At 43.4% G+C, this 27766-nt stretch overlaps 2 protein-coding genes across 2 annotated transcripts; one reads left to right on the top strand and one right to left on the bottom strand.

Moving 5' to 3' along the window:
* Window positions 1-286: 286 nt before the first annotated feature.
* LOC125344855 (sperm motility kinase Z-like) lies at window positions 287-6832 on the bottom strand. The gene is made up of 2 exons (XM_048337168.1): window positions 5834-6832; window positions 287-496 (listed from the first exon to the last, which is right to left on the bottom strand). Exons 1-2 carry the CDS (start codon window positions 6830-6832, stop codon window positions 287-289), a joined length of 1209 nt encoding a protein of 402 aa, XP_048193125.1.
* Window positions 6833-10886: 4054 nt separating this feature from the next.
* On the top strand, window positions 10887-11578 carry LOC125344853 (deoxyuridine 5'-triphosphate nucleotidohydrolase, mitochondrial-like). Its single transcript, XM_048337167.1, has one exon. It carries the CDS (start codon window positions 10887-10889, stop codon window positions 11388-11390), a length of 504 nt encoding a protein of 167 aa, XP_048193124.1. The 3' UTR covers window positions 11391-11578.
* Window positions 11579-27766: the final 16188 nt, after the last annotated feature.

The raw sequence follows: 27766 nt of genomic DNA, 5'->3' as shown, positions 1-27766 counted from the left end.
CTCTGTTAGGAGAAATAAGCTTGAGCAGCAATAATGTACTCATCTAGAATGTACTCATCTAGAATAATGTACTCATCTAGAAGAAGTTGATTGCACTCTCATACTGAGTTCAGTGTGTGTCTGGTAGCTTTCCCGCATAAATCCATGTAGACAGTAAAGCATGGATTTAATTTTTAACTATGGTATCTAGCACAGGTGGCTTCCAAAGTTGATGGGGAAAGAGAGGGGTGTGGAGATGAATCAGCTGGTAACTGTCTTCTCCTGGAGTGGACATGACACACAGGTATCAGGTGGAGAAACTGGTCGGTGCCAAATCCAAAGGCAGTATGAGCTTTTCATTACTTTGTGCTGCCACCGGGAATTTGTCTTCTGAGACCTGCACCACTGCACCTGGACATCGAACCTGCAGAGGAATCAGACAGCATAGCCCATCAAGGTGGGTGCCAGGAAACAGGATCTCCAAACTACCCACAGCAACGGCGCCTTTCCAGGAGGGCTAAATGCAGCAGAGCACAGAAATATTGTCAACATCTCTCAGTGAACAAATTTAATTCCTGGCATGGCTGGCTGACTCATGCCCTTTCTTTCCCTCCCCCTCCCTCCTTTCCTCCTTCCCTCCCTCCCTCGCTCTCCCCTTCCCCCCTCTCTCCCTCTCCCCTCCCTCCCTCCCTTCCTCCCTCCCACCCTTCCTTCTTCCCTCCCTCCCTCCATTCCTCTTTCTTTCTTTCTTCCTTTCTTTCTTCCTTTCTTTCTTTCTTTCTTTCTTTCTTTCTTTCTTTCTTTCTTTCTTTCTCTCTCTCTCTTTTTCTTTCTTTCTTTCTTTCTTTCTTTCCTACTTTGTGCCAGTTCTAGGGCTGGAACTCAGAGCCTGGGCATTGTTAAGAGCTCTTTCACTCAAGGTTGGCACTCTGCCACTTGAGCCATATTTCCACTTCTGGCTTTTTAATGCTTAGCATCAGATAAAAGTCTCACAGAGTTTCCTGCCTGGGCTGCGTAGCTAGTATTACAGGTGTAAGCCTGGTATCTGGACTTTCATTTTTAACTAATTAATGCTTTTTTGTTTTCCTTTTCAGATTTAATTTGATTTTTGAATTAGCATACAGTAGAAATACAAGGGGGCTCTATTGTAATAATTCCATACATGCATACAGTGTGCTTTGAATAAGTCCACATACTCCATTCCATTATATTCCCAATCCTCATCTTTCCTGCCCCCTTTTCAAATAGAATTTGAGGGGCTAAATAAGCTGTCTTCAAATATATGTGTGTATGCATGTGAATATGTATGTGTACATATGTGTATCTGTGCGTGTACCTTGATTCTCTTTACTGCACACTAACTTTTCCTTTCCAATCCCCTCTAGACAGTCCGCATTTTACATTTATGTCCTCTATTGTTATTAATCATCATTATCACTTCAGCTCTGTATTCCACAAATGAGCAAGAACATACAGTATTTGACTTAACTCACTCAACATAATGACTCCAATTCAAATATATTAAAAAGATTATATTTTCTTTCAAATGTGAACTTAGCACCTATGTTAAAAATCATTTGGCTATAGGTGTGTAAGTTCACTTCTATTGATCTATTATTCCATTGATCTATGGATGTCAGGTGGCATAATACTTCCTGCCATTCTTTTTGCTCAATTGCTTTGCATATTTGGGAGTTCTTCGGATTGTGCATACATTTTAGAACTATATTTGTGGGGCTTTTTCTTCTAGTTTTGCGAAGACTCCTATTGGGTAACTAACTGTACAAGAAATGTACCCAAGGCCTAACATATGAAACTGTAATCTCTCTGTACATCCCTTTGACCATAAATAAGAATAAAATTGTTTAAAAGACTCCCATTGGTATTTTGAAAGGGATTTCATTAAATCTGTAAATCACTTTGGGTACTTTGGACCTTTTAACATCAATTTATGAACACAGGATATCTCTACATTTTTGTGTCCTCTACTCAGCATTGGTAATACTTGTAAAAGGAATCTTTTAAGCCATCTAGACTGGGGCTAACCTGGATTGTCCTGGGTCCCCTAACTTCAAGGACCTGTACAGTCCTAAGAAGAAGGGAGGTGTGTTACAGATCCATGCTGAGTCTAAAACAGATGTCAAAATTCAAGTCTGTCACACCAGCCTACAGGTGTATGATGCTGGAGCTTGTCTGGGGGTGTCCATCTATGAGCTCCAACTTGTGCATGGTGCCTTCTGTTTCTACCAGGAGCTGTGTCTCAGCCCAGAGGGCCTGACGCTGGGTTCCAAGATTAATCTTTGTGCTTACTTCCATGCTGTGCTCCCCAGAAGCTTGAGTGCTGCTCCCACTATGCTCCCTGAGGTTGGAGGAGGGGTGGAGGCAGTCAGCTCCAGGAGTTCGGCTATCACTTCCCTGTAATACTCTTCCTGGCTCCCACTGTGTCACAATGCTTGTCCTTGCCTTTACTTCCATTTTTTCCTCTCATTAGGTTGTTGGTAGAGAGTAAAGAAGGGAAAGGGAAACAGAGAATGTAGACATCTGTGGTGCTGGGACTGTTTACACGTTTGACTTTGTAATAAGCGTCTCCTTACATCTATATGGTTCCTAGACAATGTTGGAAGAGGGCAAACACAAACTCTAAACTCTTCGATTTTTTTGTAGGTTTCATAATTTCTTGCAAATTACGTCTCTTTTTTTCTTTTTATCTGGGTGCTGTTCCTGAGCTTTTTAGCTCAAGGCTAGAATTCTAGAGCTACATCTACTTCTAGCTTAAAAAATTGTTATGGTAAAAGTGATGTACAAGCGGGTCACAGTTATGTAAGTCAGGTGAAGAGTACCTTTTTTTTTTCTTTCTTTTTTTGTTTTGCCAGTCCTGGGGCTTGGACTCAGGGCCTGAGCACTGTCCCTGGCTTCTTTTTACTCAAGGCTAGCACTCTGCCACTTGAGCCACAGCGCCACTTCTGGCCATTTTCTTTATATGTGGTGCTCGGCAATCGAACCAGGGCCTCATGTATATGAGGCACGCACTCTTGCCACTAGGCCATATCCCCAGCCCAAGAGTACCTTTCTTTTTGGAAAATGTCATCCATTCCTTTGCTTTCTCCAGTGTTTCCCTCCATCTCCACTCACAATTGACAAGTTATATAGTTCATTTTCAACAGTGTCTAGTGAGTACAACTGCTGTTAATTGTTGCTTGAATTGCTACCTTTTGCCCACTAGATGGCGCAGTCTGTATGCTTTTCCATCAATTTTAACAACAATATTGACAGGAATTATAAAAGCTCAGTAGTTTAAGTGGCATGTTCTCAACATCCTTTTTAGATTTGGAGGAGTTTTAGAAATCATATTTTACAGATAAGGAACTTTTTTTCCTAGCAGTTTAGGGAGAACTTAAGAAATAGTAATAATATCGACTAACTTCTTTACCCAGAGATGTAACACTTCTGCCACTCTGCTTCTCATCCCAGGCCCACAGAAACTGACATGGCAATGGCACAGATTGAATCTGGGAAGGTAAACCCATCTCCCCGTGGTTCTTGGGGGTGGAGGAGCAGTGGAGGGCAGGCTTGGGCTCTTCCTTGGAGAGGATACTGGAACTGGAGCTCCTCTGCAAGAAGCAGAGGGGAATGGCAGGCAGGGAGGCACATCTGCCACTATGCTTCTCTTCCCAGGCCCACAGAAACTGATATGGCAGTGGCACAGATTGAATCTGGGAAGATGAACCCATCTCCCCGTGGTGCTTGGGGGTGGAGGAGCAGTGGAGGGCAGGATCCAGGTCTTCCTTGGAGAGGATACTGGAACTGGAGCTCCTCTGCAAGAAGCAGAGGGGAATGGCAGGCAGGGAGGCACTTCTGCCACTCTGCTTCTCATCCCAGGCCCACAGAAACTGATATAGCAATGGCACAGATTGAATTTGGGAAGGTAAACCCATCTCTCCGTGGTTCTTGGGGTTGGAGGAGCAATGGAGGGCAGGATCCAGGTCTTCCTTGAAGAGGATACTGGGACTGGAGCTCCTCTGCAAGAAGCAAAGGGGAATGTCAGGTGGGAGGCACTTCTGCCACTCTGCTTCTCATCCCAGGCCCTCAGAAACTGAGATCTAAATGGTGAAGACTGAATCTGGCAAGGTAAACCCATCTCCCTGTGGTTCTTGGGGGTGGAAGAACAATGGAGGGCAGGCTCCAGGACTAACTGGGAGAGGATACTGGGAATAGAGCTCCTCTGCAAGAAGCAGAGGGGAATGGCAGGTGGGGAGACACTTCTGCCACTCTGCTTCTCATCCCAGGCCCACAGAAACTGAGATGGCAATGGTGAAGATTGAATCTGGCAAGGTAAACCCATCTCCCTGTAGTTTTTGGGGGTGTAGAAGCAATGGAGGGCAGGCTCCAGGTCTACCTGGGAGAGGATACTGGGAATGGAGCTCCTCTGCAGGAAGAAGAAGGGGAATGGCAGGTGGGGATTCACTTCTGCCACTCTGCTTCTCATCCCAGGCCCACAGAAACTGAGATGGCAATGGTGAAGATTGAATCTGGCAAGGTAAACCCATCTCCCCGTAGTTTTGGCGGGTGGAAAAGCAATGGAGGGCAGGCTCCAGTTCTATCTGGGACAGGATACTGGGACTGGAGCTCTTCTGCAAGAAGCAGAGGGGAACGCCAGGCGGGGAGGCACTTCTGCCACTCTGCTTCTCGTCCCAGGGCCATAGAAACTGAGATGGAAATGGTGAAGATTGGATCTGGGAAGGTAAACCCATCTCTCCGTGGTTCTTGGGGTTGGAGGAGCAGTGGTGGGCAGGCTCCCGGTCTACCTGGGAGAGGATACTGGGACTGGAGCTCCTCTGCAAGAAGCAGAGGGGAATGGCAGGCGGGGAGGCATTTCTGCCACTCTGCTTCTCATCCTAGGCCCACAGAAATTGAGATGGCAATGGTGAAGATTGAATCTGGCAAGGTAAACCCATCTCCCCGTAGTTTTGGGGGGTGGAAAAGCAATGGAGGGCAGGCTCCAGGTCTATCTGGGACGGGATACTGGGACTGGAGCTCCTCTGCAAGAAGCAGAGGGGAATGGCTGGTGGGGAGGCACTTCTGCCATTCTGCTTCTCATCCCACGCCCACAGAAACTGATATGGAAATGGTGAAGATTGAATCTGGGAAGGTAAACCCATCTCCACGGGGTTCTTGGTGTTGAAGGAGCAATGGAGGGCAGGCTCCAGGTCTACCTGGGAGAGGATACTGGGAATGGAGCTTCTCTGCAAGAAGCAGAGGGGAACGGCCGGTGGGGAGGCACCTCTGCCACTCTGCTTCTCATCCCAGGCCCAGAGAAACTGAGATGGAAATGGTGAAGATTGAATCTGGGAAGGTAAGCCCATCTCCACGTGGTTCTTGGGGTTGGAGGAGCAGTGGTGGGCAGGCTCCAGGTCTTCCTTGGTGAGGACCATGGGACTGGAGCTCCTCTGCAGGAAGCAGAGGGGCATGGCAGGTGGGGAGGCACTTCTGCCACTCTGCTTCTCATCCCAGGCCCATAGAAACTGAGATGGCAATGGTGAAGATTGAATCTGGGAAGGCAAACCCATTTCCCCATAGTTCTTGGGGGTGGAGGAGCAGTGGAGGGCAGGCTCCAGGTCTACCTGGGAGAGGATAGTGGGATTGGAGCTCCTCTGCAAGAAGCAGTTGGGAATGGCAGGTGGGAAGGCATTTCTGCCCTCTGTTTCTCATCCCAGGCCCACAGAAACTGAGATGGCATTGGTGAAGATTGAATCTGGGAAGGTAAACTCTCTCTTTCCTCTAGAGGGAAGGTGGAAAGGTTTGTGAAAGTTGTGTATTTTCCAATACTCAAGTGTTCAAATTGTGCAGGGCTGACACTGTCTGACTTGAAGTCACTTTGTAGAAGCAGGTAGGTGGCCATCACGGCGTCAAATGTGCTCTGTATTACTGACTCGTGGATCTGACGCTCGGTGTAGCCCATGTCACACATTATGGTGACAACCAGTGGGTCTAGGTGATTGGGCAGTGGCTCATCCCGATACAGGGAGCCTTCCTCAATTGGAGCCAACCATGGGTGCACCATGACTTGTTGTATATTCGGCCTGTATTCTGGATTTAAAGTTAAGAACTGGGAAATGATGCTTTGTCCTTTTGCACTCAAGTGAAATGGTATCTCATACCTGCCGTGCAAAATTGCTTCACGTAGCTGGTTGCTATTGCTCCCTTGAAAAGGGAATTGTCCCGTCACCATAAACAAAAGTATTGTGCTCAGACACCACACATCGACCTTGAAGCCATCATACGCTTGCTTCAAGTAGATCTCAGGGGCACGGAAGACATAGGCTCCTCGGACTTCTGTGAGCAACTGCCCTGGGGCAACTCTTACACTTAACCCAAAGTCACTGACTTTGGCATTGCCATATTCATCATGTAGGATGTTGTCAGGCTTTAGGTCGAGGTGCGCAATCCACTTGAGATGGCAGTACTGCACAGCACTTGCTATCTGCTGCAGCAGCTTTCTGGCTTCGTTCTCAAAAAGGCAGTGTGAATTTTGGATCCAGGTCTGTAGGTTTCCCTTGGTGGCCATTTCTATTCCCAAATATGTGTGTTCCTCTTCCTGGATCACTTGGTACACCCTGATCAGGTGGGGGTGACTCAGGGACTTAACAATGTCCACCTCATTTTCTACCAGTATGGGGTAGTCTCTTGTCTGCAGTATTTTCACTGCTACCTCTTTGTCTGTGAGATGGTGACAGGCCTTCTTCACATGCCCAAAGGTGCCAGAGCCAATGGTGTGATATACATAGTATTGGCTGGTAAGGGCCTCCTTGTCTTGGGAGGAGAATGTGGTACATTCGCTGTGACTTAACTCCATATTCTTGATGGGACAGCTAGGGAAATGTGTTGGGTCGTGAATCTGAAGTAGACGTATCTGGATATATACGCCAGGTAACAAATCTTAAACTTAGCTAAATAATAGGGTAGGTATGTAATCTTAAACTTAGATAAAGCAATGTGGTGGGTATTAAATCTTAATTAAACTTAGCTAAATCACTTCAACAATAGCTCAGCTTAGCACAGTATAACCCCTAGAATAATGGAAATCCCCCCAACCCACACTACCCCAAGGCTCCCTCCCTCCCCCCCCAAATGAAAGCTTTAACCTCAGTCAGGTTTCAGTGCAGCCTTCTGTCTGATCGCAGGAGATCAGTCGGGATCGCTCAGCACCACAAAGGAGGAAGGAACTGCCTTCTGCAACTGCAGCTGGCCTCGGAATGACAGGTAAGGAAATGGGCCAATCACAGGCGGGCCCGTGACGTCACCGAGGGATGGACCAATCACAGGCGGTACCGGTGACATCGGCCCCCGTGGCGGTCTTGCTCCTGGCCTCGAGGACCAGGCGCCATCAAGGACGCGAGGGCCCGAGGACCTCCACCAGGGACGCGAGGTGGACGCCGCGGTCACCCGCGTGGATCGCTTGTGGTGGACGCAACGGTCACCCGCGTGGATCGCTTGTGGTGGACGCCATGGTCACCCGCGTGGCCCGAGGTGGACGCCGCGGTCACCTGCGTGGCCCGAGGTGGACGCCGCGGTCACCCGGGTGGTGTTGTTTCGGGAACGGGAGGACCACGGCCCAGCGCCTCCCTCCCGCTCCAGGTCCGTGGGATGCCAGGCCCCGGCGCTGCCCAGGCCCTCGGCCTCCCTGTGGGCAGGCGCTGTGGCTCTGCCATACTGCGGTGCAGAGACTACCAGAGGGGCATCCAACTGCTTGTGTGGAACCTTAGAGTTTTATTCAGGAAAAAACCACTCTCAAATGGTTGCTCCCCAGCTTGTTGACATGGTTTATTTACAATTAAAAAGACTATAAGAAAATAAACGAGGAGAACAAGAGACCCTTCACACCTTTATTTTATTTTATTTTTTTAACTTGAAAACCATCTGTAATAAAGCCTCAGCTCATTGTTTAATAACAAAAAAGGAACCACATCATTCTTCTGCCGGTTATAGGAAGAAGGCTTACAAACACATCATCACAGTGTAGAGGATGCAGCTCCTGAAGACTACCAGTAGGGAATAAGAACAGTTTGCACCTGCCATATTGCGTGACAACATGGATGCTTTCTTAGGAAACCCTTGGCTCCAGAGCTTGGTGTTCTAGCTACTAAGCACCTTCAGAGTGGGAGGATATAAGGTTTGAGAGCAAACAGTGCAGGCTCTGTCAGGACACACAAGCTTTCACCTGTAATTGGCTGGTGCACGTAATCATTTCAATATAACATTCACCAAAAAAGAAATATAATACTGAATTCCGGCCTTTTGAGCAGGACAGACTGGGACATTAATAGAGGTCAAGGCTTCAAAGGTTATGTTTCTCTGATGAGGGGAGAAATTCACAACCCCAGTTTTTATTGTGGTTTCACACCTGATACACTTACAGATTGTGAAGAACCTAGCTATCCAGTTGTCCCTTCTCAGAAATTGCACTAAACGCGCAGTGCCATTTCCTAGGCTGCTGAGTGTGAAGCACCATCATGATGTTGAGGTATTGGACTACTGCCTTTTACAATCTCATGTCCTATCCACAGTAGGGAGTAATAGAAAAATCCATCTCATCATCCGACACACTGACAGTCATGGAGCAAGCATAGCAGCAACTATGAGGACACCATGGAGTAAGAGTAAATCATGACACCAAAGGAGGACAATTTTTCCTGGGGAGCCTAGGGCTTGTCTAGCTCTGGACCCAAGGGAAATTCTTTAGTCCCTGGCATGCCTGAATAGTTGGCTATGCTAAGAACCCCACTCAGTTGCCTCCCTCACAGTCAACAGAGAAAAAGAATGTCCAAGAGCATACGGCCATTTTTAAGGCTATCAGCCCCCAAATTTTTTTGCCCACTTACTGATGGCTAGTTCCTTCAAACTTGCTCAAAGGCTAGGAAGTCCAGACATACCTTAAAGGTGTTAGCTTTTTAAAATATTCGTGAGTAACCAAGCAAATTTAGTGGGCAGTAACAACAAAGGTCCACTACTGAAACCTGTTCACAGATAACCTTCGCAAGTTCACCTGGCTTTGTCCAGTTACATAGTATTTTACTCTCAGTACTTTTGAGATTTTTCAGAGTTGGACAAATAATCAAGTTTTATATGTCTTTCTATAATCCTTTTGAAGGTCAACACACACACACACACACACACACACACACACACACACACACACACACAAAACACCAGTGCCAGCTACTGCCAACATCTCGGCTTTATATAGTTAAAAACATGGCCAACTGGAGATATTTACAAAAAGCTCCAAATCAAGGGTTTCTACTGTGTTCTAACAGAAGGGCTGGCCTTGGGGGAGAATGGCACAAACACTCTGATATGCACATTTTTATTTTGCCTACAATGTTGTGATCTAGTTCAACAACTGCAGAACTACTTTCCTCTGAATCTCTATGAATTTTCTTGTTTTATCCTCGTGCATAAAATGTTTAGCGTCACGCCATCACTATCACTAATAAGAAGTCCCAAATATTTATGCTTCAAAAGTCAGGGTCATAAAAGTAAAAATGAAGCCTGAAGTAAAGTTGGTCTCTAAGAAATACCCAATCTGAGTTCTGTATTTTCCTAAGAAATACTTTTTAATTAAATATTCATGCACACCATCTAATCACTAAATGTGATAATTATTTTTCCTGATTTAATCTGTGTTTATATTAGTTACACAAACCAACAATGACTATCTTCATAAGGTAAGGACATATATTCACCAGCAATGTTCCCCATCCTTTGTCTGCACAATTCTTTTCAGCTTGAACAATTTGAGAATGTGACTAATGACAGGGGCAAATCTATTTTCTTTCACACTGGGGAAAGGAAAATTTCAGTGGAAAAACAGAGACTTCAGTAAGTTTCTATTTCCACAGACAAATGCTAAGAACCAACTTTATGCTACAGCACTGTAAAGGGCAGAACTTAATATAGAACTAGAAATATGGCAAGTTACCTAGTGACTAACACTGTAAAATAGCCAAAAAAATTAAGCCACAGGGAAAAGGAAGAAGAGTTGACTATGAAATGGAAAAATATATCTGATTTAGGTAATTTTATAATCCTAAAACTTCACTTTATCCTTAACATTATGGATTATATTGAGGAAAATTTAGGCAAGAGCTTTAAAAATATTTTCTTGGGGAGGGCAGTATGTTATTTCTCTTGAAATTAAAAATATCTCAAAGTACTCTAAGTGAAATTAATAAACCCTGTCACTTGTATCATTAGACATTGTATCTCAAAAGGTACTGTGTATCAAGCAGTAGGGAAACTTTCAGTCATTGCATCTCAAAAGGTACTGTGTATCAAGCAGTAGGGAAACTTTCAGTCTACCCCAGGGCCTCCTGGCAGCAAGCCACTTGTAACTGAAATCACTTTCAGTTACTATACTATAATTCAGTCCTGTGGGTCAGGGGGGACCAAGGAACCTTGGGAAATCCAATTCTGTGGAGCACGGCTAAAATATCAGGTTGGAAACCAGCTTCGTTCAGGCTATGATTAGCTATAGGAGAACTTCACCTTCTGGTGGTACTTCTCAGGTATCTTAGCCTTAGGAAAGAAGAGAGGGGCACTAAAGTGGGGAGCAATCTAATAACCAAATAATCAACTCTAAGTTAGTACATTCCAGAAACCATTCAATGCTTAGTAATTTGGTGGAGGAGTGCACAGAAGAGCTTTATCTGCTGTTGGTAAATCTTAGGATTCTTGTCAAGCTGCCTAATAATGGCCAACTAACTGAACAGCCAAATTAGAACTAGAAGAATTAAAAGAAAAAATTTGGTTTTTGTGCTCACCTAGCGCCGTCTCCTTCTCCCTCGGTATCTCTCTGCTCTCTCTCTCTCTTTTTCTCTCTCTTCCTCTCTCTCTTCCCCCACGTGGCCATGCCCAGCTCAGAAGAGACCGTCGCCAGCTCCCCCTGCAAGCGGACCCGAGCCGCCGAGGAGGGCGACATGCGGCGGCTCCGCTTTGTCTGGCTGTGGGAGCACGCCACGGCCACGGCCCCAACCCGGGTGTCCGCGCGGGCCGCCGGCTACGACCTGTACAGTGCTTATGATTATACCATACCACCTATGGAGAAAGCCCTGGTGAAGACGGACATTCAGATAGCTCTTCCTTCTGGGTGCTATGGAAGAGTAGCTCCACGTTCTGGCTTGGCTGCAAAACACTTCATCGATGTAAGAGCTGGTGTCATAGATGAAGATTATAGAGGAAATGTTGGTGTTATATTGTTCAATTTTGGCAAAGAGAAGTTTGAGGTCAAAAAGGGTGATCGAATTGCCCAGCTCATTTGTGAACGGATTTTTTATCCAGAAATTGAAGAAATTCAAGTCTTGGATGATACTGAAAGGGATTCAGGAGGTTTTGGTTCTACTGGAAAGAATTAAAATTTGGGTCAAGAATAGAAAATGAGAAGCATACTTTTTATTAAAAGTAATATAGGTTTTGCTTCAAGTGTTTTTGGTGTTTTGCACCATTGTAAATTTAATGGCTTTAACATGTAAAAAGTAGTTTATTTTCTTATGGTAGGAGGAAAAGGTACTTCTATCAGGATTATGTGGGAACTTGTTTTGTGTGTTTTTCAATTGATGGTTGTATGAAAATCTACTTTGTGAATACTTGATGCAAAAGTTTTTAAAAATCAGATGTACAATTTAATTCAATAAAGAATATTTCTTTGGTAAAAAAAAAGAAAAAAGAAAAAAATTACACTGATGGTCTGTGATGAAAGGAAAAATGTCTGAAAGCAAATTGAACATCTGAGATTTAAACAACAGAATCATCCACAACTGTTATAATGACCCTAGTTCAGTTTTTCTGCATGTGTATATATAAACTCATATACACACATCAATTTTTGTCCCACTAAAGAGTTTGAAGTAACTCTATTATATATAAAGTTAGCTGTAATATCCAAGATAAAAACAGTTCCCACATGAAAACACATGAGACCAGTTCTTATCATAAAGGCTATCTATGTGACTATCTAATACAGTTTACATTTCTTAGCTGTGAGGCTCAAAACACAGGAATTCTACTCCAAGAGACTGCCTCTCAATCCCACCACATAAAGGTAGCCTAAACAAACAATACTCACAAAAACCTGCAAAGGTGTAAAAGGAACTCAATAGTAGGATTTTGACTCATTGGAGACCATATACATTACCATGATGATTGTACTAAGTACAAAAGACTAGTAAGCCTCAGGGTGGAATAGGGCTAACACTGGCTTTAAGTACAGAGAAAAGACAATTAAAAAAGGTAACTTAAAGTCTGCCAATTTGCTACTTGCCTGTCACAAAGACATTTAACTGGGTAGAATTTGGGAGCCATTTTTAAGATGAAAGGGATAAGTGCAATAAGGAATGAGGACTGGGCACATACACACAGATCTCCCTCTGAATAGTCAAGTTCCAAGGGAAAAAAACATCCTGATGTTCACACAAAATATGGCTGGCAGGGGAAAGGGTAATCAGCAAGTATCACTTGGATACATGTTGTCAGAATGGAAGAAGCCAAAACAAAAAATTCCAATGAGGAATATAAAAAAGGATTCACCTAAGTGAAAGACAATGGGCATCTAAACATCAATGCCTTAGAGTAATAAAAAACAGATCCCTGGTTGCTCATGTCCAGATAGAGATAGATACCCCTTCACACCTTTAGCTGAGGCCTTGCTGTCTGTTGGCTTCTTTGTTTTCTAATGAGAAATTGGTCATCATCTCATCGAGGCTCTCCTGTGTGTGATGAGCTGTGTGTGTGGCTTTGGAGATACTGTCCTTAACACTTTAATCAGATTGTGTCTTTGTGTAGATTTCTGAATTTTTCCCACTTGAAATCTGTTGAGCTGCTAAATTCTTGTATATGTAGGTGCATGTAGGTCATTTTAACAATGCATATATTAATGCTCTGTGTCTTCTTTCATTTCTGTTGCACTTATTGCACTCTAGACACTGTGCATGTAACAGTGAGAAAAGCAAAAGCTTTGTTTTGACATTCTATGCTTTAGTGTGTGAGGGGCTTCAAGTGGCTTCATTTGGTTCCTGTTTATGGAAGCATTACTTGAACCTGTGTGTCTCATTGTCCAGACTCCACAGAAGTGATACCAGTGAGCTTCCACAGCCAGATGATAAGGCTGCCTTCTCTGTCTCAGGCTGTTTCTATGGAAACCTCCAGAGACAAACAAAAGCTACCAATCGTTTTCCCAAAGCTTGCCTTGGCTCCTAGACATGTATTTCTGTAAGGAAAATCGTTTTCATATACATGGTTATGAGAACAAGGGCTCTTTAGCATATCTTAGAGCATAGGACACTTTAATTCCCTTTCTACCCTGTTTCTCTGATAATAGTAATGAGAAATCGTTAAAATACCTTGTGGAAGGGTAGTCTCCTGAATGTTCCTCAGATCTTCAGTTACTGAACTCCATTCCTGCCCTAATCTAGCAGATTTGAGGTCATTTCTTGGGGCCTATTAACAGGAAAGGTTTTTACTTCTTGTGTTCTCAGAAGGGGTGTCAGTGTTTAGAACCCTACGGTAGAACACAGATAATGATCCAAGTGCTAGAAAACAGTGCTGTCGTAAAAACAAAATACTGAAAACAATCTATAAGCTTGCACAAATAGTATTGCATTTAAAGTTAAGTGTAGGCTGCTCCACTCTATCCTGCATATAAGTTATTTAGAAACATAATTGTAGGTGCTAGGTATGGTGGTACTTGCTGATAATCTTAGCACTTAGAAAGAGTAGGTTCAAGATCAGCCTGAGCTATATAGCACAGACATTTTGTCTCAAACAAAGGGGGAGTTGATGGGATTATTACTCAATGGTAGAGTGCTTTCCTGTTATGCTTAAGGCCCTAGGTTCAAGCATCAGAACCAACAAAAATATGTATATAATTGATGGTCAGTCTTTCAGAATTTAGTGCCACTAAGTAAGTTAGAATTTATTAGGTGTTGGTTGTTACTTTGTAAAGGTAGTCTTTGTTTGTTGTTCATTTCTTTGTTCTTTTGTGCCAGTACTGGGGCTTGAACTCAGGACCTGGGTGCTGTCTTTGAGCTTTTGTGCTCAAGGCTGGCCCTCTACCACTTGAGCCACAGCTGCATTTCCAGCTTTTTGGTGGTTAAGTACATGTAAGAGACTCCCAGGTGTTCCTGCCCAGTCTAGCTTTGAACTTCAATTCTCAGATCTCAGCCTCCTGGGAAGCTAGGTTTACAGGCACAAGCTACCAGCACCTAGCTATGAAGCTAGTTTTTTAGAAAGGGGGGGGGGGAAGAACCACCACCACTTTAGTAACTTTTTTTTTTTTTGCCAGTCCTGGGGCTTGGACTCAGGGCCTGAGCACTGTCCCTGGCTTCTTTTTTGCTCAAGGCTAGCACTCTGCCACTTGAGCCACAGCGCCACTTCTGGCCATTTTCTGTATATGTGGTGCTGGGGAATCGAACCCAGGGCCTCATGTATATGAGGCAGGCACTCTTGCCACTAGGCCATATCCCCAGCCCACACTTTAGTAACTTTTAACCCGTTCTCTTCATATGTATCTAGAAGTTTCATCTTCTTATAAGAGCCTTCATCTTTGAACTTGACCTTTGAATTAGTCTTTTGACAATAACTGCTGTAATTATATCTTCATCTTGCTGAATTTTATAATAAACAAATGCCTGCTCCCAACAAAATGTATTTAAAATACATTTATATATTTATATTAATTTATATATTTATATTAATTAATATATATATATATATAAATGTAGTTAAAATACATCATACATAAATTTTGCATTGTCTCAGGACCAAAAACCATCCTTAAGTGAAATAGTTTTGTGAAATAAATTTCCCCCAAATTGACACTTAAATATCTTCCTGTCTGTATAGATTGCTTATACACAGACTCTTTGAGTTGATCTCCTAACACTGCTTATGGTCAGTTTGATAACTGCCTGTCCTCAGAGGTACATCTATTATAATGGGTTAAATATTTGTTTTCCTTTCCCCCTTTTAATTAGGGGGGGAGGGGACCAGGACTTGAACTCAGTACTCCATGCTTTCACTCACTGGCTAGCTCTAACAATAGAGCCATGTCTCCAAGCCCCTCCTTCTTTACTCTTTCTTCTTCTCCTTCCCTCTCATTCTTTCCTGACAGGGTCTTACTGTGTAGGCCAAACTGGCCTTGAATTCAAGATCCTCCCATCACAGCCTTCCAAATGCTAGAACTACTGATGTTCTCCACTCTATCTGGTTTTAGAGCTTACTTCTTGAGTCAGGCCCCCTGAGGTTTCTATTTTCCACTCATCACTTTCATATAAGCTCAAAAGCACTAACCTAAGGTCTGGGAAGGTTTCTTAGTGGTAGAATGCTTGCCTAGCATGCATAAATCCCTGGGTTGAATTCCTCAGCACCACATACAGAGAAAAAGCCAGGAGTGGTGTTGTGGCACAAGAGGTAGACTGCTAGCCTTGAGCAAAAGCAGCCAGGGACAGTGCTCAGTCCCTGAGTTCAAGCCCCATAACTGGCAAAAAGAAAAAAAAAAAGAAGCGAGCTGCACAGGTGTGATGCATGAATTCCTGCACCTCCTCCTAGGGCAGATCACATTGGGAAAAACCACTGGAGCAGTCACAGCAGTGCCTTACTGCACAGGAGGAACCTGGCATCCAGAGAGAGCCTACCAGCCTTCTCTTGGAGGCCCTGGGGCCTGGGGGCAGGAGGGGAGGGCCAGTGTGGCAGCTATGGGAATGGCTCTACTAATAGTGGGGAGTCTCGCATAGACACACTGGCAGCCTAGAGAGACTGGGAGTCACGGAACAGGAAGTGGAGAGACAATCAGAGGGTAGCCATACCACAAAACACGCAGCGCATACCTTCCAGAATTCATAGTTGTTTTGCTCAAGGCTAGCAATCTACCACTCAAGCCATAACTCTATTTCTAGAGCTTTTGTCAATAGGTGGAGATAAGAGCCTCGTGAAATGTTCTGTCTGGGTTGGCTTTGAACTGCAATCCTCAGATCTCACTCTCCTGAAGTAACTAGGATTACAGGTGTGAGCCACTGGTGCCTGGCTCAACAGTTCCTAGTGGATACAATTCATTTCCAGTCCTGTCACCACACTGCCTGTCCTGGTAACTACAGCACTGTTCTAACCATGGTGTGAGCTAGTGATCCCGGCCTTGCAGCCACATTATGCTCCACTCAAGGATGACATCGGCAGGCTAGAATATTTCTTTGAATAGATACCACCCAGGTAGAGGCAATTACGACACGTGGAGAGGAAGAGGCTGAGCCGGAAACTGTCAGTCCCTTGAATTCTGAAGCTCATGAGATCAGAAATAAACAGCAACTAGTAGCATGGCATTCTAGAATGCCCTAGGGAAGACCACAGGAGCTCCCTGAGGAAGGAAGCTCATGTACATGAACAGAGTAATTGTGTGAGATGGGGATCCATTGAGCCCCCTGAAAGACGAGACGGCCCGGCTCGTTATCCACGGAGTTTGAAACTTCCAGAACACAAAATCTGCCCATGCCTGGCAGCAGCAGTTTTCTCCAGGGAAGGGTAAGATCTGATCGCAGTCATGGTTCTGAAACAGGTGAGTGAAGAGTTTGCGAAGGACAGCTTGGCTAATTCCCCAGATAGTGGGAAGTGAGAGTGGAAGGGAGCCCCGAAACTAGAGAGGGAAAGCTGTGGGTCTGGCTTATCACACTGGCCAGAGTTCACAGCAGCCCTCCTGTCTGAACTTCAGCATCACATAGCAACCTGATACTTTGGCTGAATCCAACTCAACCTACATACCAACCTACCAGTGTGCCTGCCCTCCCCTCTCTCTGTGTTGGTCTCTGCCTATCTCTCTCTCTCTCTCTCTCTCTCCCGCCCCCCTACATATTCCTGGCACTGTGATTCTTCCAGTGATGACCAAACTTGGAGAAAGAGTAAGAGATGGCTATGCCAGCCACATGCCCAGTCTAGACTGGAAACCTATTTTTTACATGGGAACAAATTCTCAAGATCAGAATTGGCCACAGGAAATGTTTGGAATATTCTGGAATTACAGAAAACTCAATGGTTGCTTATTTGGCCCACTAACAATAGGAATCTCAGGAATATCGTTAAGTTTGGGGGCGGCGGGGAGGAGGCGTTTGTTTGCATGGTTTGAACTGTCCCTAGCTTTTTAGTTGAAGTAAAGGTGATGTACAGAGGGGTTACAGTTACATAAGTAATGACTATATTTCTTTTCGAACAGTGTTGCCCCCTCCCTCATTTTCACCTACTTACACACACACACACACACACACACACACACACACACACACACACACCTCTCCTCTCCCTATTTCTGTGGAGTTCATTGGAGATAGGAGTTTCGCAGACTTTCCTGCCTAGTCTGACTTGGAACTGCTGTTCTCAGATCTCAGCCTCCTGAGTAGCTAGGATGACAAGTGTGAGCAATGGCACTCCACTTCATGCTAAGTTTTAAGAATGACATGTCTTCACATCTCAACCCTTAGCATCAGGAAATCCTTCATTGTAAATAAACCTGGGTAACCTGTGAGAACTTTCAATCATAGCACCCAGTGCTTTGGACAGAAGATGAATTCACTTGGTGTGTCCTGGTCATTATTGTGATTACTTCAGAAATTCTGTAAAGGGATCTCAAACTCAGCTCAAGAATCCACAGAAGAAAATGTAGGGAGACACTGAAGAAACAGCAAACGTCGTGCAACTTTTTACTGAGACCGTGAATGTAGGGTACTTCTGTATATTCTGTATGAACCATGACCTTCATGTTTGTGCTATGTACTTCCCACCTCTGTCATCCTGTATATTGCTTGTAAACAGAGAATGTATTTTATGTTATATCTATTTGACTGAACTCATCACTCAAAAAAAAAGGAAAAGTAATATCTAATGACCTTATGTCTGTTTCAATTTGTCTTGACGCTATCCAGATGATTTATCTATAAGGCACCAACATCCTATAAGATCACTTTAATCACATGAGGGATTTTCCAATACCATGTTTCATAAGCATGCTGTCTAGTTCTATTCCCATTGGTGGGGGTGTGGGAGGCATGGGGAGGACTGAGGGGAACTTTGCAGTAAATCAGCAAACTGAGTGTCCCCTAGCCTTTCCTGATGATGAAATGAACAAGAGAGGCAGGATTTGGGCCTACATTAGGTCTAACAGGCACAAAATCCCCTTATTTTTTTATATTAATAGTAAAAAATGTACAAAGCAATGGCAGCTGTTACATGCTCCCTTTAGTTCTTTCTGGGAGAACAGAAGTGGTCACCTCTAGCAACCTCAAACCCTTAGGCAACCAGCTCAGAGGGAGGTCTCTTAGTATTCTAAACTATGGAGATTTCTCTGGGTCTACAATGGGTGAGCTTGGGGCTTCCTTTTAGATAAGCTTCCCATCTTAAAGTCTCTAGCCTTTACAGAGGGTTGCTAAGTTTTTACCATTTCAAACGAGTGGGGAGGACACTATTACTCATTAAAGAATTAAAGGGCAGGAAAGTATTTAAGGTAAACAGTATAGTTTATTTGGAAGTGAAAGGAAAGCATTGAAAGAAAGAGAACTCTGGCCCTGGTGGCTCCAGCCTGTAGTCTTTGCTGAGGCTGAGACTTGAGGATCCCAGTTAAAAGTCAGCCTGGACAGGAAAGTCCATGAGACTCTTATCTCCAAGGAACCTAGAGAACACTGGAAGTGGTGTTGTGACTCTAGTAGTAGAGCAGTTAGCCTTGATCTGAAGAGATCAGGGACAGCGCCCAGGTCCAGAGTTCAAGTCCCACGATAGGCAAGAAAAAGGGAGAGAGGGAGAGAGAAAGTGAGAGAGAGACAGAGACAGACAGAGATAGAAAGAGAGAGAGAGACAGAGAGACCCACCACCGGGAGAGCAGACTGAAGGGGAGTTAAAAATCCTTTATATCTTCACTGATTAATAGTCCAGGCTGGTTACCGCATCTCTTGGTCTCTTCGACGTGGGCTCCGGAGAATTGGCTCAGAGCTTGACCTACAAGGAATTCTGTTTGGGGAACACTCATAAGTATTCTTTAAAAATTTGTATTAACACATACTAGTTGTGCAAAATAATGGTTACATTATGACACTTTATGCATGTAAAGAAAGAATGCTGATCATATGTACTCCTCTCCATTACCCATACTATTTATTTTGTGCCATTTAAATCTTGAAATGTAAGTGGTAGGCTATAATGAACATTCTCTCTTTCCCTTCCTTCCTCCCTCTGTGTCTCTCTGTCTCTGACTCTGTGTGTGTGTGTGTGTGTGTGCACGTTTGCACGGCTACATTCCAATACCATGAATAATTCTTTAACTAGAAAGAGTGAAATACAATTAGAAATTGTTCAACAGAATAAAGTAGAGCAAGCTTTCCTTCACTTGTGTGCAGGTGTGTAAGTGTGCATGTGATTACTGCATGAGGCATTTTGGGTGCTGGTTTTTATGCCTGTCCAGGGCCTGGCTGAGGACCCTGAGCCTTTTTGCTCAACGCTGGTGCTCTACCACTTGAACCACAGCACCACCTCTGCTTTTTTACTAATTGGATGTAAGTGTCTCATGGACTTTCCTGCCTCAGCCTTCTGAGAGGCTAGGATTACAGGCATGAGGCACTGGTGCCCGGCACTCACCTTTAGATTTGGTGTCAGTGGATCCTTCTCAGGGAATGTCGCAGTCCTCCTCGGCTCTGTTCCTATCCTGTTGTCTAAGCCAAACCCCTTCACTCCTGTGTGTTCAACGTTCCCTGAGGTTAGGGAACTGACTTGCCTGCCATGTGCCTCCTTTTAGTGAACACTATAATTGGTTCTACTCCTCATCATTGCTTTGTTTCACTAACTAAACTAACTGGGACCCAAACATAGGAGATGTGTCCCTTTTTGGACTGCACACAGCTAACCTGTGTTTTATTTCATCTGAAGTTAACATTCCTTACCTTGTTGAGGCCTCTTCATTTTCCCATATTCCTTCCTTCTCACCTTGCATTTCCTTGCACAGAGGTAAGAAACATTTTGGAATGATAAACAGTGAATTTTGAGTCATTCTCTGAAAAGTTCTCAGGAGACAATTACCTCCAAGTAACTGGAAATGACATTGTAGCTCAAAGGGATATCTTTGAGCAGAAGAGCTCAGGGACAGTGCCCCCAGGCCCTGAGTACAAGACGCACAACTGACCAAAACAAAAAAAAGTAAAATACTTAAGGTGAGTGGCTGGGCCCTAACCTCAACATACAGGACAGGAACTAATATATATTTAAAAAAAACAAGGAACAATAAATGAAATGGAAGGTGAAGAATAGAGGAGTCAACTAAAGATTTTTAAATTCATGGCCCACAACTGTAAACCCACCTGCTAAGATTGCTGAAATCTGAGGATCGTGGTTCGAAACCAGCTTGAGCAGGAAAATGTGTAAGACTTGTTTTAATGAGTAACAGTCTTGGGCTTGAACTTGCTGTTTTTTGCTCATGGCGAGAGCTCTACAACTTCCTGCCTCTTCGCAGTTTTACTTTTTTTTTTTTTTTTTTTTTTTTTTTTTGGCCGTCCTGGGCCTTGGACTCAGGGCCTGAGCACTGTCCCTGGCTTCTTCCCGCTCAAGGCTAGCACTCTCTGCCACTTGAGCCACAGCGCCACTTCTGGCCATTTTCTGTATATGTGGTGCTGGGGAATCGAACCCAGGGCCTCGTGTATCCGAGGCAGGCACTCTTGCCACTCGGCCATATCCCTAGCCCCAGTTTTACTTTTTGAGAGAAGAGACTGATGGAATTTCCTGCCCAGGCTAGCTTTGAACCACGATCCTCAGATTTCAAGACTCTCTGAAGTACCCAGGGTTTCCCATGGACTCATGTCTCCTATTAACCACAAAAAAAACAAAATACAGAAAGATAGAAGTTGAGTTTTGGTTAAAAAAATATACAGCCTGCCAGGAATGTTGAAAACAGAAAACCAAAAAACTGAGGCCAAGTGGCTATGTACTGAGTTCAAGTCCTAGAACTTACACACACACACACACACACACACACACACACACAAACACACACACACACATTAAGACAGACAAAGTGGCTATGGCCTGAGATGAAGCCCTAGAACATCCAACAATACAATTAAAAAGAAAACAAAAGTTGATGGCCTGGGGATATGGGCTAGTGGTAGAGGGCTTGCCTCTTATACATGAAGCCATGGGTTCAATTCCCCAGCACCACATATATAGAAAAAGCCAAAGTAGTGCTGTGGCACAAGTGGAGGAGTACTAGCCATGAGCAAAAAGAAGAAAGGGACACTATTCATGCCTGAGTTCAAGCTCCAGGCCTGGCAAAAAAAAATGTGCAGCTATGGCTCAAGGTGTGAGGTCTGCTCTAAAGAGAGAGAAACAGAGAAAGACAGAGACACACAGAGAGAGAGACAGACAGACAGACAGACAGACAGAGAGAAACTTCAAGGAGAGTGGCCAGGCAGTTAGTAAAAAGCCATATAACTGCACTAATAATAAAAAAAAACAAAACTCAAGAACAAAAACTGAAAAGGAAGGCAGAGAAGAGCCAATTAAAGTTTTAAAGATAGAGACTTACATCTGTAATGTAAGCTACTCCTTGTAGGTGAAATCTGAGGACAACGGTTTGAAGCCAGCCTGGGCAGGAAAGTCCATGAGACTCTTTTTTGTGTGTGACAGGGGTGGGATTGAACTTGTGGTGTTCTACTCAAGACTAGGCTCTACATCTCTCTGTCTATTGGTGGTTAATTGAGATAAGTCTCATGGACTTTCCTGCCCAGGCTGGCTTCAAACCGCAATCCTCATATTTGTGGACACTGCGTATGTGCCCTAGGTTTCTCATGGACTCTTATCTCCTATCAACCACCAGAAAGAAAGAGAGGAAAGAAAGAAAAGAAAGAAAGAGAGAGAAGAAAGGAAGGATGGAAGGAAGGAAGGAAGGAAGGAAGGAAGGAAGGAAGGAAGGAAGGGAAAACAGACACACAGAGAAAGAGTAAAGAAGGAAAGAGAGAAATAGAAAGAGAGATAAAGAAAAGAGATAGAAATGCAGAGACAGAAAGAAAGAGACAGGAAGATAGAGGAAAGAGAAAGAGAAATAAAAGAAAGTAAGAAAGAGAAAGGGAAGGAAAGAAAAAGAGAAAGAGAAGAGAGATAGAAAGAAAGAAAGAGAGAGCGAAAGTAGAGAAAGAAAGTAAGGCAAACTGTCAGATGTTGAGCTGTCGCTCAAGTAGTAGAGCCTGCTAGACTTGTGGGGATAAAAAAGAAAATGAGACAAAGTAGCCATGCCCTGAGTTCAAGCCCCACAGCTATCACACAAAAAAGAGAGAGAGTAAGAAAGAAAGAGAGAGAGAGAGAAAAAAAAGGCAAAGATAGAAAAAGAAAAAAGTCTCGGGGGCGTGGCTCACGTCTGTACTCCGAGCAATCCTCAGATTTAGGACCCTGTTTGTAGTGCCCTTGGCTACCCATGGACTCTATTCTCCAAGTAGCCACCAAGAAAAAAGAAAAAGGACTGAAGTTGATCTCTGGCTCAAGTAGGAGAGCCTGCTAGCCTTCAATTAAGAAAAGAAAAGAAAAGAAATGAAAAAGCAAACACATTGCAACAATCAAGTTTTGGCTCTAACTGTACACCTTCTTTGCTTTAAGGATAGAAACAAAAACAAAAAAGCAACCAGTGATGAGGCCCTGAGTTCAAGCCCTACAAGAAGAACAAAATAACAAAAATAATAATAAAACATAAAACCCGCCCCACCGCCGCCACCCCATATACACAAGAGCAGAAATGCACTTGTGGGTAAACTTGGAGAGCCTGCTAGCTTTGAAGGAAAAAATGAGGAAATGTAGCCAATGCCTGGGTTCACCCACCAGACCCAACCAGCACACAAAGAACCACCACCACAACAACAAAAAGCCAGAAGTTCAACTGTGGCTCGAGGTGTGAATCCTGGTAACCCTGAGCAAATACAGAAAAGCATATAAAAATCGGGAAAAATTGGCAGGAAGTCCGGGAGTTCCATCCTTAGGAATGGCAGCATTACAACTCAAAACAAAAGTCACAAGCTGAGCTTTGGCTGAAATTGTAGAACTTGCTAGAAGAAAAAAACACAACTACACCAAGAAGGAAGGAAGGGAAAAGGAAGGAAGGAAGGAAGGAAGGAAGGAAGGAAGGAAGGAAGGAAGGAAGGAAGGAAGGAAAGAAAGAAAGAGAGACAGAAGGAGGGAGGGAGATGGGAGGGAAGGATGGAGGGACGGAGGGAGGCAGTGAGGGAGGGAGGAAGGAAGGATAAAGAAAAACAAGAAGCATGTTAAGGCCTGAGCATAAATAAGCTCTAGAGTTAGCAGACACCAACACTGTAAAAACAATACCAAAATAATAATAATAAAATTAATGCAAAGGACGGTAAAATACTTAAGGTGAGTGTCTGGGACCTAACAACAACATACGGGACAGGAACTATATATATATATATATATATATATATATATATATATATATATATATATTTATTTATTTATTTATTTATTTATACTCATTTATATACACATGAAATAAAAAAAACAAGGACCAATAAATGAAAAGGAGGGTATAGAAGAGAGGAGCCAACAAATGATTTTTAAATTCATGGCCCACAACTATAATAATACCTGCTAAGATTGCTGAAATCTGAGGATCGTGGTTCGAACCCAATCGACACAGGAAAATAATTGAGACTTGTTTTAGTAACAATCTTGTGCTTGAACTTCCTGTGTTTTGCTCATGGCTAGAGCTCTACAACTTCCTGCCTTATGGCAGTTTTACTTTTTGAAATAAGAGTCTCATGGACTTTCCTGCCCAGGCTGGCTTCGAACCACGATCCTCAGATTTCAAGTCTCTCTGTACTGCTCAGGGCTATCCATGGTCTCTTGTCTCATATTAACCACAAAAAAAACTAAAAAGAGAAAGATAGAAGTTGAGCTTTGGCTAAAGAAAAAATAGAGCCTGGCAGCAATGAGGAACACAAATACAAAAATACGAAGGCCAAGTGGCTATGCACTCAGTTAAAGTCCTAGAACATACACACATACACACACACACACACACACACACACACACACACACACACACACAAAGAAAAAACAGAAGTTGAGCTGTGGCTCAAGGTGTGAAACCTGTTTTAAAAAGAGAGAGAACAAAGAACTTCAGGGAGAGTGGCCAGGCCCTTAGTAATAACCCATAAAACCTGCAAGAACAACAACAAACAACAAAAAGAAGAAGAAATTAACAGGAAGGCAAATGAGCCAATTACAGATTTTAAAATTGAGACTCACACCTGTAATCTAAGCTGCTTATGGTGGATGAAATCTGAGGATCATGGTTCGAAGCCAGCCAACGCAGGAAAGTCCATGAGACTCATATACGTCTGTGCCAGGTGTACATCTCTACTACTTCCTGTCTATTGGTGGATAATTGAGATAAGTCTCATGGACTTTCCGGTCCAGGCTAGCTTCGAATTCCAATCCTCAGATTTCAAGCCTCTCTGTAGTGCCCTTGACTACACCTGGGACTCATCTATTAACCACCTAAAGCAAACACACAGAAAAATAATCCAGGCAGAAGTTGAGATCAAGGAATAGAGCCTCCTAGCCCAGAGAGACACACACACACACACACACACACACACACACACACACACACACACACACACACACACAGAGTGAGAGAGAGAGAGAGATAGAAACTTCAAGGAGAGTGGCCAGGCCTTTGGTAACATGCCATAAAAACTGCACTAACAACAACAAAAAAAAACACCCAAGAACAATAACTGAAAAAGAAGGCAAAGAAGAGCCAATTAAAGTTTTAAAATTGAGACTTTACATCTGTTATGTAAGATGCTCCTTGTAGGTGAAATCTGAGGAATGCGGTTTGAAGGAAAGTCCATGAGACTCATTTTTGTGTGTGCCAGGGGTGGGATTAAATTTATGGTGTTCTACTCAAGACTAGGCTCTAATTCTTTCTGTCTATTGGTGGTTAATTGAGATGAGTCTCATGGACTTTCCTGCCCAGGCTGGCTTCAAACCGCAATCCTCAGATTTTCCGACACTGTGTAAGTGCCCTAGGCTTCTCATGGACTCTTATCTCCTATTAACCACCAGAAAGAGCGAGCAGACAGAAAGAAGAAAGCAAGAAAGCAAGAAAGAAAGGAATGAAAGAAGGAAGGAAGGAAGGAAAGAAGGAAGGAAGGAAGGAAGGAAAAGGAGAGAGAGACACACGGAAGTCAGAAAGAGGAAAGAGAGAAAGAGAAATAGAAAGAGAGAAAGAAAAGAGACAGTGAGAGACAGAAAGAGACAGGAAGAAAGAAGAAATGGAAATAGGAAGAAAGTGAGAAATAGAGAAAGAGAAAGGTAAAAAAAGAGAAAGAGAGGGAAGAAAGGAAGGAAGGAAGGAAGGAAGGAAGGAAGGAAGGAAGGAAGGAAGGAAGACAGGCAAACAGGCAGAAGTTAAGCTGTGACTCAAGTAGTAGAGCCTGCTAGCCTTGTGGGGGGGGGGGGGAAGAAAATGAGACAAAGTAGCCATGCCCTGAGTTCAAGCCTCAGAGCTTTCACAAAAGAAAGAGAGAGAGAAAGAAAGAAAGGAAGGAAGAGGGAGGGAGGGAGGGAAAGAAAGAAAAAATTAGAGGGACAAAGAGAGACAGAAAGAGGAGAGAGAAAGAAAATGAAAAGAGAGAAAGTGAGAGAGAAAGAGACAGGAAGAAAGAGGAAAGAGAATGCGAAAAATAGAAAGAAAGAGAAACAGAAAGAAAGAACAAGAGGAGAGGAAAAAGAAGGAAGGAAAGAATGAATGGATGAAAGAAAGAAATAGAGAAAGAAAAGCAGACAGGGAGAAGTGGAGCTGTGGCTCAAGGAGTGGATCCTGCTAGCCCTGTATTAAAAAAAAAGCCAAAAAAGAAAAAGGATTCATATACAGGAAAGCAGGTCAGGGTTTGGACAGTCTGAACACATAGGCCTGTGCTCTAGCATAAAGGGGTAGAGGCCTTAGGGAAATACCTAAGATGTCTCCTAAGTTTATTGCTTCACTATTACATTCCTAATTTATATTAAATTAACAGAACTGTAGGCATTCACACAAATTAAGGCCAAATACTCTTAGGGAAAAACAAAAGCATGACACATACTTGTCTCTGATAATATAAAGTAATTTCAAGTAGTGATGTTTATTTTCATTTAGACTGTGAGATATGTTTTGTGTGAGGGAAAATTGCCTCTTGATACCACTCTGAAACAATGTTTTTGCAGTGGTTGGCAAATGAGCAGAGGTTGGGAAAAACTGCAGTCAGTGATTTGATGGGATAGTAATGATTGATTTTAGTGTGTTTTATCCGGCATAAAATAAATCTGCAACCATTCAAAAGTAAAAAAAAAAGAGAGAGAGAGAAAGAGGAAAGAAAGAAAGAATGAAGGAAAGAAAGAAAGAAAGGAAAACAGGCAGAAGTTGAGCAGTGACTAAAGTAGTAGAGCCTGCTAGCCTTGTGAGGGGGAAAAAGCAACTAAGAAAAAATAGCCATGCCCTGAGTTCATGCCCAAGAGGTTCCACAATAAAAAGAAAAAGAGAGAGAGAAAGGAAAGAGATACTCATTTTTGTGTGTGCCAGGGATGGGATTGAATTTCTGGTGTTCTACTCAAGACTAGGCTCTACTTCTCTCTATCTATTGGTGGTTAAGTGAGATGAATCTCATGGACTTTCCAGCCCAGGCTGGCTTCAAACCGCAATCCTCAGATTTTTGGACACTGTGTAAGAGCCCTAGGCTTCTCATGAACTCTTATCTCCTATCAACCACAGGAAAGAAAGAGCAGACAGAAAGAAACAAGCAAGCAAGAAAGAAAGAAAGAAAGGAAGGAAGAAAGAAAGAAAGAAAGAAAGGAAGAAAGGAAGGAAGAATGAAAGAAAGAAAGGAAGGAAGAAAGATAGAAAGAAGGATGGAAGGAAGGAAGGAAAAAGAGAAATAGAGGCACAGAAGGTCAGAAAGAGAAAAGGGAGAAAGAAAAATAAAAAGAGAGAAAGAAAAGAGATAGTGAGAGACAGAGAGAAAGAGACAGGAAGAAAGAAGAAAGCGAAATAGAAAGAAAGTGAGAAATAGAGAAAGAGAAAGAAAGAAAAAGAGAAAGAGGAAAGAAAGAAAGAAAGAAAGGAAGGAAGGAAAAGAAAGAAAGAAGAAAGAAAGAAAGAAAGAAAGAAAGAAAGAAGAAAGAAAGAAAGAAAGAAAGAATGAAAGACAGGCAAACAGGCAGAAGTTGAGCAGTGACTCAAGTAGTAGAGCCTGCTAGCCTTGTGGGGGTGGGGAAAGAAACTGAGACAAAGTAGCCATGCCCTGAGTTCAAGCCCCAGAGCTTACACAATGAAAAGAAAGAGAGAGAGAGAAAAAAGAAAGAGAGAGAGAGAGACAGAGAGAGAGAGAAAGAAAGAAAGAAAAACAAAGAAACACCAGCCATGTGGGAATGGCTTACGACTATAATCCAAGCTAACCCTGGAGGCTGAGATCTGAGGATCATGGTTCAAAGCCAGCCTGGGTAGGAAAGTCCATGATACTTTTATCTCCAAGGTACCACCCGAAAACCGCAAGTGGCACTGTGGCTCAAAGTGGTAGAGCGCTAGACTGGAGCTGAAGAGCTCAGGGACAGTGCTCAGGCCCAGAGTTCAACCCCCATGACTGACCAAAAAAAAAAAGGCAAAACAACAAGAAGAAGAAAACCCACAGGAGATGAGTTGTGGCTCAATGTGTGAAACCTGTCAGACATA

This window comes from Perognathus longimembris, unplaced genomic scaffold (genome assembly GCF_023159225.1).
Source record: "Perognathus longimembris pacificus isolate PPM17 unplaced genomic scaffold, ASM2315922v1 HiC_scaffold_4552, whole genome shotgun sequence".
In the NCBI taxonomy this organism is placed as follows: Eukaryota; Metazoa; Chordata; class Mammalia; order Rodentia; family Heteromyidae; genus Perognathus; species Perognathus longimembris.
The sequence above is the reverse complement of the archived record's forward strand: the minus strand, read 5'-3'. Positions and strand labels throughout refer to the sequence as shown.

Coding starts and splice junctions, on each gene's coding strand:
- LOC125344855 (XM_048337168.1), bottom strand. CDS start 6,832: ATGGAGTTAAGTCACAGCGAATGTACCACATTCTCCTCCCAAGACAAG. Junction 497..5,833: donor GTGACTTCAAGTCAGACAGT/GTCAGCCCTGCA, acceptor TGCTGCATTTAG/CCCTCCTGGAAAGGCGCCGT.
- LOC125344853 (XM_048337167.1), top strand. CDS start 10,887: ATGCCCAGCTCAGAAGAGACCGTCGCCAGCTCCCCCTGCAAGCGGACC.